The sequence below is a fragment of the Mycteria americana genome, chromosome 7, assembly GCF_035582795.1.
Source record: "Mycteria americana isolate JAX WOST 10 ecotype Jacksonville Zoo and Gardens chromosome 7, USCA_MyAme_1.0, whole genome shotgun sequence".
NCBI lineage: Eukaryota > Metazoa > Chordata > Aves > Ciconiiformes > Ciconiidae > Mycteria > Mycteria americana.
The window spans coordinates 39,796,390-39,814,774 of record NC_134371.1 but is presented as its reverse complement, the minus strand read 5'-3'; the positions used below and the strand labels follow the sequence as shown (position 1 = coordinate 39,814,774).

General features: G+C 57.2%; 1 protein-coding gene across 3 annotated transcripts in view; it reads right to left on the bottom strand.

Annotated features, from left to right (window-relative positions):
• Nucleotides 1-4,737: 4,737 nt before the first annotated feature.
• Nucleotides 4,738-18,385, bottom strand: part of CACNA1E (calcium voltage-gated channel subunit alpha1 E) — a 139,575-nt gene continuing 125,927 nt past the window's right edge. For 2 of the 3 annotated variants that reach the window (XM_075507967.1, XM_075507968.1), the window contains 9 exons: nt 12,851-12,956; nt 11,603-11,710; nt 10,945-11,045; nt 10,541-10,647; nt 9,785-9,893; nt 8,320-8,448; nt 6,647-6,827; nt 6,342-6,535; nt 4,738-5,765 (listed from right to left, as the gene is read on the bottom strand). In XM_075507967.1, the coding sequence (XP_075364082.1) occupies nt 5,226-5,765; nt 6,342-6,535; nt 6,647-6,827; nt 8,320-8,448; nt 9,785-9,893; nt 10,541-10,647; nt 10,945-11,045; nt 11,603-11,710; nt 12,851-12,956 (1,575 nt within the window). In that variant the 3' untranslated portion in view covers nt 4,738-5,225. Of the gene's footprint in view, nt 5,766-6,341; nt 6,536-6,646; nt 6,828-8,319; nt 8,449-9,784; nt 9,894-10,540; nt 10,648-10,944; nt 11,046-11,602; nt 11,711-12,850; nt 12,957-14,717; nt 14,815-18,385 lie in introns of all 3 variants that reach the window. The other variant, XM_075507969.1, reaches the window with a different exon arrangement.

Genomic DNA, 18,385 nt, shown 5'->3' with positions numbered 1-18,385 from the left:
TAAGACACTCACTTCAAAAAATGTTAATACAGGACTTCTGGCCCTCACAGGAGGAGGTCCTCTCCTTAAACTGCTTTCAGCGCCGGTGCAAAGCCCTCAGCGATGAAGAAGGCATCACCACCCTGCAGAGCATTCCCCACAGTCAGGGATGCACATCACTTTTTTGGCTATGAAATGGGAATGTGCTTCCCAGCCTGAAAAATGCTGGGCTTCGCCTCCAGCCGCTGGCTATCACTGCATCCATCGCCTGGGCAAGTGCCCTCAAAGCTGGGCCATCTCCTGGGCAATGTTCCTAAGGAACTGTACGCTTCCCGCTGAAAACAGGCTTTTTAGCACTTCACGAGCCAAAGAATTGAAAACCAAACCTGACAGCATTTGGGAAATAAAGGGAAAGATGCACAAAGTGAAGGGCGACATAAAGCCAGTTCCTATAGGTCACGACGTTTGGGCTTGGTCCTCGGTGGCACCACGCAGAGAGGGGCAGCAGCACGTGGGAGACACACCGGGTAAGCTTGGCTCAAAGCGGTCCAGATGAGCAGAACAATTGCCTTCATCCTTCCCTGAGCTCTTCTTAGCACAGCACCCTCCTGTCACCGGGAAAGAAAAAGAAGAGTCCTGTTGAAAAGCCATAAAATATCTCTGTCAGCCGTGCTCAGCCTGCAGACTGCCACAGGCTGCTGACTTGCCTCTGACTGCTGGAGAACTTTCTGTGCTTTAAAGAGCTCTGCAAAAAAGAAATATAAGACCTGACTTCAGCATCTTTGCTTGACAACTCACCTGTGAGCTTTGGACCAGGCAACAGCATCTGAATCCACTTGACATCTCCCAGGCGCAGGTGTGGAGGGGTGGCCAAGCTGTTTGAATTCCCCAAAGCCCCTGATCCCAGCAGGTTTTGCAAGCCCTCGGTTTACAGGCTGGTGCTCCCTTGCATTTCTCCAGGGATATGTTGTCACCACGATGCTCTCGGCTTCCCCCGGCCACTTTGCTGCGGTGCCGCTGTTAACAGCTCCTCAGGCTCCTGGCCCCGGCCCCCCCGGTGCCCCCAGACCCCCGGTGCCCCCCAGCCAGCATGTCTGGAAGCAGCCAGGCACGAGCCACAGCTCCCCCGGGGTGACAACCCTTCCCAAACGTGCTCCCTGCCTTCCTTCTTTGCACCCCCCCACCCTGCCTGGGGACCATGGGGATGCCAGGGGACCACTGGCAGGGGATGGCCCCTGTGCCCACGCTGGGGAACACCCCATCCCGAGGGATGGGGCTGCCCAGCACAGGCTGTGTGCCACCCCCTCCCTGCCATGGGGACCTTTTGCATCTCACCCGGGGTCCCCGTGGCCCTGGCAGCGCAGGGGTGTTCCAATGAGACTGGGTCCACGGTGGTTCTTTACAACAAGGTTTATTTTTCTTTCCTTTTGACAAAAAAACATTGAAGTTGTACATCGCCATCAGTCAGTTTGGTTCCCCGATTGGGTCCGAACGAGCATGTTATGTTACTACATCCCACCCCGGTGCCTGGGGGATGAAGGCAGAGCATCTCCCACCCACCCTTCCTCAGCCCCAGGAGCCGCCAGCCCCACACCAGGGGGGCTCTGCCCTCCAAGGCCTCACAGGAGGACAGGAGGATGGGGCTGGGACAGCCAGCCCGGAGGGGACAGTGGGGCTCCGTGCTCCGGGGCTGCCTCACCTCCCTGCACACCCTCTGTGGTCCCCCCAGGAGCTTTGCAGGGCTTCGAGCCCAGTCCCAGCACCAAACTGGGAACAGTTGCACGCTACTGGTGAATTCCTGCCTGGGCAGGGGCTTGTCCTGTGCAGACAGAGTTTGAAACACATTGCCCCCCTTTCTCCTCTTCCCTCCCATGGCCAAGCATGGCCAGCAGGCACAGACAGTGAGCACAGCGGCAGATCCCCAGTGTCCAGGAGGTGAAGGAGATGTCCAAAAAGCCACGGATGAGAGATCGCACAGCAGCAAAGTGAGTCCAGCGCCTTGAAAAGCGAGACGCAGGCTGCAATGGCACCTCGGGGCTGTTTTTCCTTCCCCCTCAGCGTAGTCTTTGCCGAGGTTCTTCTGGGGGTTGTTTTTGGTTTCAGAGACGTGCTTTGGAGGTGCCACCTTGTCCCACAGGTCCCTGCCTTCCCTCCCGCCGTGGGAGCAGGACTACGGCTATTGCAGGAGAGACAGAGTGGGCCATTTTTGACCCCCCCTAGGAAAAAAGGGGCTCTAGTTTGCTTCATACAATTTCTATACATTAGTAAACTACAGGTCTTACATGCCAAAAAGCTCAGGTTTGGATGCCGCATCCCACTGCCATGTGCAGGTGCACCCCGAGGGGCTCTACCCCAGCCCGTACCACCCCTGCAGAGCATTGCCGCACACTGCTTGCCGGCCCCACTCTGGGGCTGAGGAAAGAAAAATGCCCAAAGCTTGAAATCTGCATGAAACGTGCCCCCCCCTTCGAGAGCACCCCTCCCTCCCACCCAACAGGCACAGGCACAAAAAGCCGCCTCCTCCCCTCCCTTCGGGCTGTTGCTCAGAGCCCGGTGTATTGTCAGACACCTTTCTGCATTTAGAAGTAGACGATGCCAGCACCTATATTTAGAGCACGAATGGCATCGCCTCCCCCAGCCCCCAGCACCACCGCATCCCTGGCCCCAGCCCCCATGCGGTCCCATGCTGCCCGTCAGGCCTGGCTCCCCCAAACTCCAGCACAGGCAGCAATGCTCCAGCAGCTTCAGGTTGAAGCCACAAACCACTCACAGATGGCTGGAAGGGGACAGGCGGTGCCCAGAAGGGGACAGGAGATGCCCATGCCACCAGCCAGCACCCGGGACCTTCCCCACAGCTGCATGGGGCACGGCTTGCTCCCAGGCACTGAGATGGGGGATGCAGGAGCTGAGCCAGAGTGATGGAGAGGGCTTCCTGGGGAAGTTTGGGATCCTTTGGCAGCGGGAAGTGTCTGTTCAGGAAGCACGGAGCGAGCAGGGACAGCAGAGGTGCCACCCACTGGCAGGGACCAATCAAGGAAGTTTTGGCCCCATAAGCGAAACCTGCTCCTTGGGTGCGCAGGGGGCAGCTTGACCATTAGAAAGAGGGGTTTTGGTCCATGACCGAGCCCAGGAGCGGGCAGCCTTCGGAGATGGTGGGATTTGCTTCTGGCAAAGCAGAGCTCCTCTGGGGGAGCTCACAAAGAAATCGGGGCAGGGGCTGATCTGCACATGCAGGAGCAGGGCATTTGGTGCCCATAGCATTTTTTGGTTGGCAGAAGACACGGGTCATCCAGGACCAAAGCAAAGCCTTGCCAGAGCTGCTGCTCGGCCAGTCAGAGGGGCTGGAGAACAGCCCCAAGGACCCGGACCACAAGAACCCACAGCAGAGCAACCCACAGTGCCGCCTCCCCCTGCCCAGCCCAGCAGGCTGAAGGCCACGTCCCATCTCCACACACATGGCCATGCCTGGTCCAACCACACCGACCAGACCCCCAGCCCACGGAGCAAGCCCTTCCCTGAGGCTCCAAAGGCACAGCACCCTCCGGCTCCCCAGGACCACGCTCGGGCTGATGATGGACAAAACTCACAGCAGAAACATGCCGGTGATGGCCAGGGGGAGCCACCCATCACCACAAGGCCACCAGCATCTCCCTGGGCTGGCAGGCAAAGCATCACAGCCGAGGGTGCGCGTGGATCGTTAGAGCTGACAGCACATAATTACCAGATTAATTAATGACTGGTGCTGGAAGGTGGCCCTGTACTGCATTTTCAGTATTTGCAGGAGGCACGAGCCACCCTGCTCACGCCCCCGGACCACAGTCCTCTCCCAAAGCCCCGCCGGCTCTCGGACACCGACCTGCCCCCATGCCGGGGCCATGGGGTTTGCAAACCCAGCCACCCCCATGGTAGCCCCCCTCTGAAGGGGGTGCCAGGGGCCTCAGCTGCAGGGGAGACCAAGGCAGGGGAGGTGCCAAAGCCGGGCTCCTCTGCTGGGAGGACAGATCTTAGGGTACCGTCACGCACGCACAACATCTCTCCCCTGCAGACACGGGAATCTTCTTTTCCTGGGAAAACACAGCAAAGAGGCCTCTGAGAGTTTTGCCATCACCCCCTCGGCACTGCTGGCACCAAGCGAGCCGTACCCCCAGGGACAGCCCTGTCCTTGTCCCTTGGGCATCCCACTCCCGCAGGCACGGCACGGCGCAGCCGGCAGCAGAGCTGCCCCAAGACCCCTCACCGCAGCTACCTATAACGGAGAAAACGCAATTCCCCCCGCTGGAAACATCAGGGACAGGGCGAGGGGAGCATCAGGGACAGGGTGACGTTCCCAATGCTCTGCTACAGCGACGGGTGCGCAGCAGCCCCCCGGGGAGGCTTGGCCCTGCCCCCGCCAAACGGGGTGCGGGCAGTGAAAACCCCAAGGGGCTCCCCGGCATTGTCAGATGACTAAAACAAATCCATGTATGTGTATATCTTTATATATACAGCATATAAATATATATACACACACATACCGTATATACACACACAGGCACACCTAGAGTTCTCCGTATATAAATAAATATATGTTGGTGGGAGACAGGATACATTCGGCAGCACTGAGCCCCCCCGCCCTGCTCCCACTGCCCCAGTACAAACCAGTTGGCTTCAGTTTTGCCCCCCCCCCCGCCCCCGGCAGGCAGAGCCGCTCCAGTCTGCCCAGTGCACCCCGACGCCTTGGCCCCCCACACCCCGCCATCACACCTTGCCCCTTTTCTGGGCTGGATGAGACCCTCGGGGAGGGAAATTCAGAGCCACAGCAGCATGAGCCCGAGCGACAGAGCAAAGGGGGCCCCTGGTACTCCCTCTCTGGGACTCTCCGGCCTCGGGGAGCGGAAAACCATCGGGACAAGCCTCCCGGGGGTCCCGCTCGGGGCAGGGAGCAGGGCTGCGGCCGGGGGGGCTCTCGCTCGCCCCCCAGCACGCGCGCCTGGCCAGGCCGCTCCACCGCCCATCAAATGCTTCTCTGTGCAGAAAAAAAAAGTGATAGTAATAAATGAAAGTTGACAGATTTTAATTTTTTTTTTGCACAAAGACCTTTTTTTTCCTTTTTTTCCCCCCCTGTTCCGGTCAGTTTGGTTTTCTCCTTTTCCCCTGCATTTGGTTTTGGTTTTGTTTCATTCCCAGGCGTGGCGAAGAGCATGCATCGGAGAGGGGCAGGGTGGTGGCGGGGCGGGGGGGAGCTGAGACGGGGCGGGGGGCAGCTTCTAGCACTTGTCGTCTTCCTCGGTGTCGCTGAGCACGTCGATGCTGGCCCCACACATCACGCCCTGCCCTGCCCCTCGCCTCCGCCGCCGGTAGTGCCCGTTGGGCATCTGCCAGCTGTGCCGCAGCGGCGGGGCCGAGCCGATGGTGTTGGAGCGGCCGAGGCTGGTGGCGACGGCCGCCTCGAAGGTGAGCGTCTCCTCCTCACCGCAGTCTGAGGCGTGCGAGTCGTCGTGCAGGGCCAGGTAGGGCTCCGAGATGTAGCGCTGCGGGGTGGACTGTCGGCTCTGCTTCCCCGCCGGGGAGCTGGAAGACTCGGTCAGGCCGGCGGCGTTGGGATCCAGGGTGGAGGAGAGGAGCGGGGACCCCCCCTCGCTCTCCTCGGCGGGCGGCGAGGCGTCTCCGGCGTGCTGCAGCATGGAGGCGTAGGAGAGGAGGGGACGCGGCTTGGGGGGCACCGGTGGAAGCTGGCGGCGGCCTCGCCGGGGGGTGCTGGTGTCCGAGATGGAGGGGATGGAGCTTTCGCTCAGGGAGCCCGTTCCCTGCAACGCACCAAGACATGCTGGGGAATACTGGGGCGACGGGCAGCACCGTGCACCCACTCCCCCCAACCCTGAGCCTGGGCTCCCTGGAGCATCCTCCTGCTTGGATGAGGCCCTGCTGCGCTCTCGCCTGCCCCGTCCCTGCCTTGGGGTCGGCTCCAGGGATGAGGATGGTGTCTGCTCTTGGTGGTCAAAAGTAAAAAGCACCCGCAAACCCGCCGCGGGAAGAGCTAACGGCTCGCCAGCTGCTGGTCTCTACAGGCGGCATCTCCGTGGGCTTCAAGCACACTCAGGCACTGGCATCTGCAGGCCTGTGTAGCTGGGACACCTCGACCTTGGCAGTGAGCGGATGCCACAGCGGTGAGAGGATCAGTGTGGAGATCCATCCCTCTCCCCAAACGGTCTGCCGGGCGCCTGAGCAGCCCCAGCCCGCTCAGCTCACAGGGGGCATGGAGATGCCACCGTAGGGAGGAGAGACGGCACAGAGCTCCTGGAGTTGGGGCTTATTTTCCAGTTCTGCCAAGGAGCTTTTTCTGCGCGTCCCTTTGTGCTTAGGAAGGGTTTTTTGTCACCCACCTGCCTGTTGGGTGTCTGCGACCTGCCCTCGCTGGGTGACCGGGACTCACGCCGCCGCTCTGGCGACTCGTCGTGTGCCTGGGGACTCCTCTCCTCAGAGTTGCAGCGGGAGATATCGGGGGACAGCAAGTGCTTGCGCTCTTTGGATCGGCCCCGCTCCCTGCCGCCCGAGCGATGCCCGTCGGACCGGTGGCCTGCAGGACATTCCCATCAGTCCCCACCATCCCTTCCCCAGGAGTGGGGGATGCTCGGCTGGCGGGGTTTTTTGGCATCGGTGTGGGATGGGGACACCCGCCCTTGCTCACCCGAGTCAGCATTGAGGCGCCGGGCGGAGAGCTGGAGCGAGGAGTGGTAGCTGCGCCGGCGGGACTTGTAGGTGTTGTCGCTGCTGCGCTCCATGGAGAACTCATCCAGCCATGAGCTGTTGGTGCGCTTGTCCCGGATGGTGGAAAACGATCGCCGCATTGAGCTGGTGTCCGTCACCACCTGCAAGCAACCCCGGCCAGCCGGGGAGGGGGTTAGCACCGCAGGGGGCTGGGGGGGACAGCGGTCGAGCAATTACCGGTTCATCCATTATCACTGGCACACCAGCCTCCAGGATGGGGAGATTCGGGGTGGGGTGGTGGCCAGCCTGAACAGAGCACCCCCAAATAATCTCTGCACAAATCAGGGGTGGGAGGAAAGCGGGGTTTAGCTTTTGGGCTTGTGAGCTTGTGAGTCCCCAGCCGGCCGGGAACTGTGCTCCACAAGCAAAGCCAGCGACTGTGATTCAAGCCCAGGCGCTGCGTGTCGGGGGAGGAGCAGCAGCATCCCACCCCGGGCGTGGGGACATGGGGGTACCCAGCCATTGCCCCCCAGGCTGTCTCAGCATCCCTCCCCGCCTTGAAAACAGGGTCAAGCAGAGCAAACAGAGATGTCGAAGAAGAAATCATTGACAGAGAGGGGATTCTCCAGTGCATCTTGCTCAGTGTTTATTTTCCCATCTGCTGCCACTTTTCCAGACCCCTCCCTGGCCCTCATTTATTCCCACGTCCCCATTTTCCCTCTCTCCCCACTCGCGATGTTGTTTTATCTTCCCTTTCCTTTTCTTCTCTCTCCCATGCTTCTCCTTTCAACCTTCTCCCCTCCTTCTAGCTTGTGTTCTCACTTGTTTTATGGAAAACATCACCTCCTTCTATATTTTATTTTGCTTTATTCTAGCAGCCTTTTGCCTCTGCAGCCTCGGGCCATTCTCCCAGCCTCCTCTCCTTGCACCATACCCTTTCTGCTCCCATCCTCTCCTTCTGATCATCTCCCCTGCTGCCAAATAGTCAATAAAGCCCACAAGGCAAAGCCTCCCTTCCTCTTCACGCCCCCCCAGAGTGCCACGACATGTCACACCAGCACCGACACCAGGACCTCTGTGAGAAAGCAGACCCAGAGACTTCACAGCAAAACCGAACCCCGTAAGAGCATCTGTGTCTCGGTGGAGGCTGAGTACAAGACAGAACAACAGAGAAACCGGGCAGACAAACGAGGAGGTGAGATGTGGCCTGGGTTCCCCTGGACAGATGGAGAAGCGTGTGCGTTGGGACAAGGGGAAAGGAAGGAAAAGGCGTTTCATCACCCGGGAGATCATCTGACAGCCAGGCTGGGACTCCTCAAACCTCAGCCAGCACCCGGGGTTGGAGGAAAGGAGGGGTGTCCCACTGCAGGGGGACCCTGCAACCTCCCAGCATGGCCTTGCTCCGCCGTGGACCTCCCACATGAGCCAGAAGATTGATTCCCCCGGCTGCCCTCTGCTGCCGGCCCCGCCCATGTAGGGGAACAGCAGCTCTCCTACTTGTGCAGCACCCCAAAGATGGGGAGATGCTCCGATACTGGGGCGCTGGGGAAGCCGTGGGGCTTGTGGGACTTGCTCAGCGTGGAGAGAAGCCCCAGTGTTACCTGGTAGGCTTTGCTTGGACCCGGCACCCGTGGGGGCTTTGCTTGGTTTTACCTGGGGATCCACAGTGAGACGAGGCATGGAGGAGGCCCTCCCAGAGACAGCGTGGTCCTGAGTGTCCACGGGAAGGCAGCTGCCATGGTTAGAGGGCTGCACTCTTTGAAACTCCCTAACCTCTGGCTCCTGGAAATAAACACACAGCCAAGCTCTTGGGATGGGGTTGGAGCAGGGCAGCGCACTGCTTCTGCCCTGGTTGCAGGGGACAGCCCTGCTCACTCAACCAGGGGCAGAATTTAAGTGGGCCAAAAATGGAGTCTGAGACATATGATCCGCCATGTCACGACTGAAGAACAATCTCTGATTCACAATCCATTGCAGGTGAGCCCAGATGTGGTGCTTCAGGCTCACATGATGGCCAATTCACCGAGCACCTCTTCAGTGGCAGTGGAAACCCTGCCTGCGTCTGGGGATGCCCTGACTGCCCAGGCTTCAACTCCTTCTCCTTTTGCCAGAAGGGGACTAACACAGGGGATTTTCTCTCTGACCCGCTTTAAAGGCTTTCTGGCCACGTCCCCATTAAAAGAAAGCACGCCGACCGTGGCACCTTTGCGCTTTGGTTAATTCCCAGTTGAGGGGACTCTTTTGTACAGGACGTGGTGTCAAGCAGATGGGCAGGGAGTGACCCTGGAAATGTGCTAGAAGGTGACTTTACGAGGAGGGGGGAGTCTCATCTGCCACCTCCCCGCCGGCAGGACGGTGGCATGGTCGGGGTGGCCGGGGCAGGGGACACCCGCCTGCGCAGTACACAGCTCACACAGAGTACTACAGACCCCGGGGACACGGACGGGGCTGGAGATGCACAGTGGTACAACACTGCATCCGACAAGTGTCGGGGTGGTGCGCGAATGCACACACACAGACATGGAGAGAGATATATATAGATATGTATATATATATATACACACACACAGACAGACACTGCTGCTGCCGGCCGGCATGTGTGTGAGGCCGGAGGGGTGTGCTCCCGTTGGAGACAGTTTGACAGCTCGGTTTGGGACTGGGGACACCAGCACTGACAACAAAATGAACATGAATCCGAAAACATCAGATACCATCACTCAGCACGGGGTAACCCACTGAAATGAGCGCTCAGTGGAAAAAAGAGCAGCCTGTGAAGAGAAGGACATTTTACTGCAGGACCCTGGTCACAGCTCTCGCCCCAAAAGCACTTGCTGCTGCCTGGCCCCACTCGCCAGGGCTGGTCCAGGGATGGTTGCGTCCCCAGTGCCCGGACAGAGGTGAGGGGCCAGAGCCCCAGCTGGGGGACACCTGGGGACATTCATCCCCGGCTTTGGATCCGTGCGTGACCCAGCAGCTGCCCTCTCTCCTCTGTGCTCACTGCCACAGGGGCAGGGAGCAGCATTTCACCGCCATGTCGGCAGCCCCACACCTCCCCGTGCCCACCAGCACCCTTGCTGGGACCGCAGGCAAGCGCCTGCCAGACAGCGCGTGACTTTACCAGAGACTGGTGCTCCTGGAACTGCCCGTGGGCCGGATCCATGCACGCCAGCTGGAAGATCTCCTGTGGCGAGAGCGGGCTTAGCGAGGGGAACCCGCTTCGGCTGCTCCTGCAAAGACAGTCCAGCTTCAGGGAGGCTACAAGCTGGGTGCTGCCATCACTGGGCATCGCCTCTCCAGCAGCTCAGAGCTGGTGAGCCCCCGTGCTTGCCCCCCAGGCTGTCGAGACCCCCAGGACAAACCTCATGTTCCTTGGAGAGCTGAAGAGGTGCCCAGGCAGGAGAGGATACCAGTGCCCCAGGTCCCGTGGCAGCAGTGGGGACATCCCGAGCGCAGTGCCAGCAACTCCCACCATCTCATTCCCACCACCCAGGGTGCTGGGATCCCCCACCGACCCTGCACCACCCAGGGACCCACTGCTCAACTGCTCTCGAGGTTCAGGTCCATCCCAGACCCTCCCCTAGGTAAGAGGGCTTGTACTTAGTGCTGGGATGGTCCTGCAAGAAGAGCGTCCACGCAGACACCTGGCCATCCCCCTTAGCCACCTCCGCTGCTGTTGGTGGTGCTGACACACACCAGCTACCTGGAATCCTGCAAAACCTTTGTGCCAGGAGCTTTCTGCCCCAAACCGGGTTTCCCCTGCTCTTGGCAGCTCTTTAACCCTCTGTGCATCCCAGTGCCAGCTCCAGAGAACAAAACGAGGGCTGCAGGAACAGAAAAGCGACAGGACTACCTCCCTTCTCAGGGCAATACTCACAGGCCCGAGAGTGTGTCTTGCTGGAGGTAAGGCAGAGCCTTCGCATTGGAGATGATTTCCTGCGGCAAGGAGGATGGCTCCATGCGCTGGAACATGGGGGCGTTTTTCTGTATTGAGGAAAGGAAGAAGCTGAGCTTGTAGGAAATGCAGATGAACATCCAGTCCTTCACCAACCAAGTCCCCGCCACTTGGGAAGGTGACAGCATGCTCATATTCGCTGTTGGGGGCTGAGGATGCACGTATGTGTGCCCTGTAGTCACCAAAGCCCAACCTGTACCACCGTCCTCATCCCTCGGCTGCACCCCATGCAGCTGGCTGCACGTTTGGTCAGGACGTGGTAGGAAGCAGCGAGGGTGCTCTGAACTCCCCGCTCCTGCCCATCGCGCGCCCTTGCTGAGCCTCACCTGCTCCTCCAGCTGCTGCCGCTGCTTCTTTGCTTTGCTCTGCTTGTAGTAATCCATGATCATCATGGCTGCATATATTTTGCCAACAGTCAGGTCAGAGGCTGAGAGCATAAGAGGGGAAGGAAGGTGGGGGACACTTTTGTCTTAACAGAAACAGCAGATCTGAAGGCACCAGCGCAGATCTCGGGAAGAGCCCTGCTGTGGGATACCCTCAAAGGTATCCCTTTGAGGTGACCCTCAAAGTCTGCTCACTGCTCCGAAAGAGACATGAACACCCAGATGCTCCGCGTGGAGATAAAATGGATGGAGATGGCTTGAAAGCATCACCATAAACCACCAAGACACACATCTTCATCACATCATCATATGTAACGGAGCAAGTGATGCTCGGCCTCCTGCCCTTATGTGCTCCAGAGATGATTTACAGGAGACCCTGGGTTTGGCAGGGGTAGATCACTGCAAACTGGGCATTTTTCAAGAAGGTTCCCAAGCAGCCAGGCAGAGAAAGGCAGAAGCCAGCCTGTAGCAACACAAACCCTTTTTCCACTTCTCCCCCAAGCTGGGGATGGGTCTGACCAGTCCCCACCTCCCTTAGGGAAGAAGGTGCTGCAGGTATGACGGGAACTTGGCAGCGATGACAGCCCCTGCAGAGACTCACTTTTTGGCATGGGTACCAACAGGTCAAGCATCTTCTGGGACAGGTGCGGCCAAATGGTCAGGATCTCCTTTTGAAGCTCAGAGTCTAACTGCTGCCAATCTGCACCACCTTGAACAGCGGGGGAAAAAAAATGGCCCACGTACATCAAGAGCCGGCACCAGGGTCCAACTGAAAACACCCCTTTCCCATCCTGAAGTGAGGTTCACAAGCAGCAACCAGCTCTCTCTGGACTGGGAGGGCCATCTTGCATCAGCGAGCCTGGTCTCCTGCTCCTGCAGGAGCTTTCCTACCATCCCTTCCATATGCGCCTCCATCTCCCCGTCCCCTGCCCTCCCACTCAAAGCTGCCATCTTCAAGCTCGCCTTGGGTCCGTCTCTGCGGCTCCAATCCTACTCCAGCCCACACACACCTGCTGCTGCCCCACTTTCTCTTTTCTGGTGAGTGGATCATGTGCTGGTGAAAGAGCAGCTCCACTTGGTTGAAATCCTTAAATACTTGGCGATGCTGTGCAAGGAGAGCAGAGCTCTCTGGCCAACGGCGAAGGGATTTGCTGAGCTTAGGAAGACCCAGGCTCAAAGAGAGCTGTCAACACACACCGGCCAGAGACACCTGAGCCCGGGGCAACTCTGCCAAGCTGTAGGAGACCCAGGTTCAAATCTCTGCTGTATCTAGAGGGGCTTGAACCCAAGGAGCTGTCTCAGCACTGGGCTTTTGCTGGTATCTTGCCCTGGGTTGGGTTTTCTTCCAACAGCTGAGCTGTTCCCAGGGGACATTTTATTGGAAATGGCATGTTTCTGCAGAAAGCGTTTGATCTGATGAATCAGAGCATTTCCAGCAACAACAACAAAGCGGGTTTTCCTGCTCTGAACATTTTATTTTCTCGGAGAGAAAGATTTCTGTTCCCCTGCTTTAGGAAGCCAAGCACATGTGATCTTTTCCCTCCTTGGTTTGGTTCTGTACGTGGGGAGGAAGAGGAATTCTCTCTCTCCCCCTTTACACAGCGGACATCAAGCTGTTTCTGCTCTCTAGAAGCAGCTTCTAGTGGAAAACTGGCCACCTCTTTCCTAAAGAAATAGATTTTTTATAGAGACAGCAGAAATTTGCCTGCTCAAGGTAATCACTTCCATCCACATGACAGGCTCTGGGCAGCCAACCCCAATTTGGCTGTGATGTCCTCAGCCTGCCCAAAGGATGAGTGCTGGTCACTCTGAAACCCTCCTGGCTCTGTCCCCTCTCTACTGACCTTACCTTTGGCAATTTTGATGTCCAAGGCCGTGCGTATCAGCGCCATCAAGGTGGAGGTAAAATGGACTGTCATGTCCTCGGCCACGGGCATGTTCATCAGCACCAGTCTCTGCGCAAGAGAGAGAAGAAAACAGCGGACGGAAAACAATATCGAAAAACACATCGACCAGGCTGGAGGAAAAGAAATTAAACATTAAACAAAAGGGAAAAAAAATTAAAAAATAAAAAGCAACAAAGAGTGTCAAAACAGCACAGCCAAAAAAGAAGGGCAAGGATCACCCCACCCCCCCCCCGGCTCCTTCCACCCCAGGACACCGGCTCACTGCCTTCCAGGGCTCCTCCTGCACCCCAGGAACGGGCCCTGAGCCCCCCTCCCCATAGCATCGGGGCTGCCACGGCACCTCCCAGCACTTTTGGGAAGACACGCCTGATCCGTCAGGGATGCAGGCGTCGGGAATGCTTGGGAAGGGGAGAGGGGGCCCAGGTTTCCGTTCCTGGGGTGGTTTGGCTTTCAGCTCTCAACCCTTCCCACCTGGGGCAGGGTAGAGGAGGGTCCCTAACCTTCAGGGACTTCAGATTGGCTGGATTCCTCTAGCATGCTACATCCTGGCGCTCCCTTTTTGCGTCTTTCAGAGATGAAGTTTGCCAGCACATGCACAGGGTCCAAATTATCCAAGGGTGAGGAAGGGAAGGAGGGGTAGAAAAAGTGCAGAAGGAAAGAGAGAAGGGCAACCAAGGCAGGTTAGACACGCCATGCTCCTTCCCCACCCTGGGCAGGCGGGTTGCAAACCGAAGTGACCAGATCCACTTTCCAGAGAGTATATTTTGCTTTGTGAATACCTTGGGTCATCCCTTCCCTGCCTATTCCTTTTTCCCTGGCTTCTCATGTCCTTTCCCTGCCTTCAAGCCTCCCTTTTTCTCCTGAAAAAGTGCGATGGTGGATGTATGCATGCATGAACAAACACGTGAGAGCTGGAGAGGGTAGCAGGGTGTTTGCAAGTGTGCAGAAATCCTCCCTTCGCTAGCCCTGAATGCTGCTGAAAGAGCCGCAGGCAGCAGCCTGTGGCCAAGGAAAGCTTCAGTTTGCTCCAGACCTGGACAACACATTGCTCTGTAGCTCTGGGTTCTGTCCTGGCAGCTGCTGCCCTCAGCAAAGCCACACAGCTCCCACCCCACGTCCTTCAGGGTTTCCCATGCTCCTGCTCCACACCTACGCAGCCGGGAGCACGCTGTGCCTGTGCCGTGAGCCGACTGCTGGCCACCACCCCAGGAGGAACAAGGGGGTAAAACTCAGAGCTGCTTCTTGAAAGCACCTGGCTTTGCCTTGCACAAGCCATCCTTGGGATAGCTCGTGCTGATGCACCTGGCTCCTCACGCACTGCAGAGCTGCTCCTTCAGGATATGTCCTTGCTGCCCACCGGCTTCCCATCTCCATGGGCTTTAGCCCTCTTTCTGCACTGGCTGGGACAAAGATGGTTCCAAGCCCAGGGGACAAGCTTGGGCCAGTGAGCTCCTGGGGACACCCCACCCTCCCAAGTGTGCAACGGGGTTTCTCCTCACCTCATCTTCTCCAACCCTCCCACTTCCACACTATCGGTGATCCTGCCCCCGCTCTTCCTTCCACTGGGGTCTTCCACCCCAGAGCTCCTTGGGCTTGCGAGTGACCACGGCAGCGTCACGTGCGTGGGCAGTGGAGACCAGCCAGCGTGGCCAGGACTCTTCTGAGCACACTGGGCTCCCCAGGAGCGAGCTAAACACATGTTGGATGCCCCCAACACCTCCCCTGCTCCCCCAGCCCCACCACCCACAGCTCCCTCAAGCCCCGGCTCCTGCTCGGCTCTAGCCCCCGTAGAAGGAAGGGTTGATCTACCTTATAGGCCACTTTGGAAGGACATCTCTTGCCGAGGCCTAGCGGTGGTGACATAAGAGTCAGCATTTCATACATCTCAGTGTAATGGATTCGGCCACTGCTCATGAAGGGGGAAGGGGAGGGAGGGAGATGCAGAGAGAGAGGAGGCATTCCCAGAGAGCAGAAAAACATACAAACAAAAATAGTACAGGAAAACAGGAGAGAAAAAACAAACGGACAAACAGGAAAAGAACAGGAAACCCGTTAATCAAGGCAAATCATACATGAGAGACTGTCCTGATGTGGATTTATAGCACTGCTCACACAGACCCAGGAATGCTGGCAGAAAGCAACTCACCCCTCTCCTCTCTGCTGCTGGCCTCAAGCGCCTGTCTCGCTAGCAGTCTGGGAGTCCTTCTCTGGTCTCAACCCCTTTCCTAAAGCCCTCCAGCAGCCCCCAACTTGTCCCACAGGTTCCAGGGCTGTGTGCGAGTGGTATAAATCAGATACACGGCACTCAAGCCATGGGTTATTTGAGATAACGGTGGTTTGCACCACAGTGCTCTGTGGCCTCCGTAGCGTCTTCCCTCCCGGGGGGGGCCTGGGTATTTCTTTGCATCGCCACCTAACCCATAGCCGGAAGGCTGTGTATCCCCAGCTCATAAGGTCTATGCAATTGGGAGGCAGCATCTTGCATAGAAGGCAGTGGGCCAGGGTCACTTGTCAAAGGAAGATGCCCAGTTGCTTCCGTCTGGCTCTGTGGATGGACCACTTTCCCACCATGCACCAGTGCAAAAGGCATGCTGAATTGGCTGAAAAAACAAAACCGGGAGGAAAAGTTGTACATGCCATGCTCCCGCCCTGGCTCTCTCCCACATGCGGCTGCAAGTTCCACCAGGTTGGAGTTTAAAGAGTCTCAGCAGAGGCAGCTGTTTGGGCCTTCCAACATTGGGGTTCGTTTGGGTTTCCCAAGGGAGGCAGCTAGGATGGACCCTCACCTCGCATTCCTCTGCTCTGTAAGGACTTGCCTAGGGTTGCTGCAGTGAGAAACGCTACCAAAAACGGGCCACCCAATGATGCCTTGAGCCCTCTGCCAAGCTGAGATATCCCTTTCTCCGCAGATCCAGGAGGCCACTCAAGTACATCTCCCAGGGATCCTGGGCTCGGCCACCTCTTCTTCCCCTCGTGCCAGGCTTCCAACCTGCACTGCAATGTTCAGGATGGTTAATGGGCAAGGGCAACCTCGCAACAGCAAAGGCATCGACCCTTACAGCTGGGCTGGGAGGATGCTGCTGGAGAGGAACCCATCTCAGCCGGCATGGCCTGGGAGAGACGGCACTGCCGAAAAATTAAGCACTCCCCGTGGGACCCTGGCCGGTTCCCTATCCGTGTGCTGAAAGCAGTGTGAAAAGGGGAGAAGAAGATATCTCCTCTTCTCAGGGGGTACTGGCTGGTTTGGAAGCAGCCCCCTGGCCAAAGAGGCCCCCACCAAGATTAGTCCTGACATTGTGGCTGTGAACTAGGGATGGTGATGACCTGCAATGGGAGCTGTTTGGGGTGCAGGCACAGAACAAGCTGGACAAGCCATCCCCTTTGAGACCTGACACGCCTAAATGAATTGGAAAGAGGATTGATAACAACATTGGAGACTATTAAGTGGGATGATCAAGAGGAAATATCCAGGTCCAGGAGTCTGTAAAGCAGCATCTTGGCAGAGCTGGATGTGCACTGACTCGAGGTGTCTGCAGGGGAGAAGATGACTTCAAAATTTTCATGCTCAAGAACTTTGTGCAAAAAGGAAGCAAGACAGTGATCTTCCACCCACCCTTCCTGGCAGGGGGGATTTTAGTGTACCCAGCACATGTCAGGCAGTGTCTTTCATACTGAAATTCTTTGCACAATGAAGGAGGAATGGATTCCCATGAAAGGAGGAGTTTGCATCAGTGACCAAGAAGGACCACACTGTCTGTTCTCACAGACAGGCTGCATACTTTGCTGCTTCTCCGAGCAGAGATCTTAAAGTGTTTTGAGCAGCGCAGCAGGGCCCATAAACCACATCCCCACGGAGCGAAGCACAGGAAGGCACGTGGAATGACATCCATCTGAACAGGATGGCTCCCAAGAGCTGGTCCCAGCATGGGCACATCCTTGATGGGAGAGCTGGCCATCTGTCCTGTGTCTGGATGGAGATGTGCCCTGTGGCTATGGCACAGGGTGGTCTGTAAAACCGCCAGGCACTAATGGCTCAGTCCTGGTGCTCTGAGAGAACCCTGTGAGTGATGGAGGGGGAAATCTGGGGGACATCTGTCCTCCTTGTGGTTAGGAAATAAGTACTGTGCCGTACCAGGCTGTTAGGAACAGAGCACCGGAATAGCAAGTGATGTGAGAGTAGATTCAGGAATAGGAGGTGTCCATAAGGACACGAATGTCTGTAGAGCATTTGCCTGACCCATGACCATCTCAAGGGCTACTTTTAAGGGGCAAAAGTGATGCCTTGGCTCACTTTTGCATGTCTGCTAGAAGCAGAGGGGGTGAAGAAAGGTAGAGATAGCCCCAGGGAGCAGAGCCAGCTGCCAGGATACAGCCCCAGCAAGATTTGGTTACAAGACCTGCTCTCCCCAGCATAAGGACAGAGCTTGCTGGACTTCCACAGGAAGTCTTCCTGCATCATTGCCCCTTTGTTAGCCCACCTGCAGATGGCCTAAGAGGCATGCTTCCATATGATGCTGCACCACTATGCTGCATCCTGAACTTGCTCAAGAACCATCTTTTCCAGAGCAGGCTGTCCACCATTCCACAAACACGTTGGTGGTTGTTTCTGCAAGCCATTGTTGTCGCAGTTCCTGGCAGGATAGGGGTGTGGGCTCCAGGAAGGTGAACCTGTGCACTGTGATGTTCAGGGCAGGCTCACCAAACTGAAAGGTGAACAGGTTGGATTGGCATTTTGGGATCTGGACCATGGTGGCAAGATGCAACAACCCCGTGCGTTTTCTTTCTTCGTCAGTTGCCTTTTGGGAATTGTTCCAGGGCAGTAGGAATCCCTGAAAAACTCTCATGTCCTGGAAATACCCCATGCACAGGGAGGAGGAGACCGAGGTAACACAAGGAAGAGATGGGGATGGTCTCCCTCACATGGCAGCAGAAGCTGGTCTCACTCTCTCAGCCTCCATCTCCCCTTGAATCTATCCACCTTCGCTGCTCTCTCTATCCCACAGAGTCAGCAGAAAGCCCAGGCTACTGCAGAGCTCCCTCTTCCCAGAAAGCATTACAGGTACCCTTCTGAGCACCAGGTGATCCAGCTTAGGAGAGCAGCGTTTGCCAGTGAAGCCCTGATGTCAAATGAGAAAGACTAGGAATTCCTCCTGAAGGTGTCTTCTCTCTGCAGGGACCCGAGCAAGTGCCCTCAGCAAAGCTGCCATCCTTTGCCAGGGATGCACCAGAGTGGAAAGACTGCAAGGAGCCCCTCCTTGAACAGATGAGCCATCTGAGATTCTTGCAAGAAATCTCCTGTCCCTAAACACCTCTTCATAAGTGAGATGACCAAGAGTCCAAGTCTTGTCTCGCTTGCTCTGTTTTACTTCTGGTGGTCTACTTCAAGATTTCAAACGTGTGCATCATCCCCATGACCAGCTCTGGAGGATGATAGACCCACTCCAGGGATGCTGGCTGGAAGAAGCATTTCTGATGTG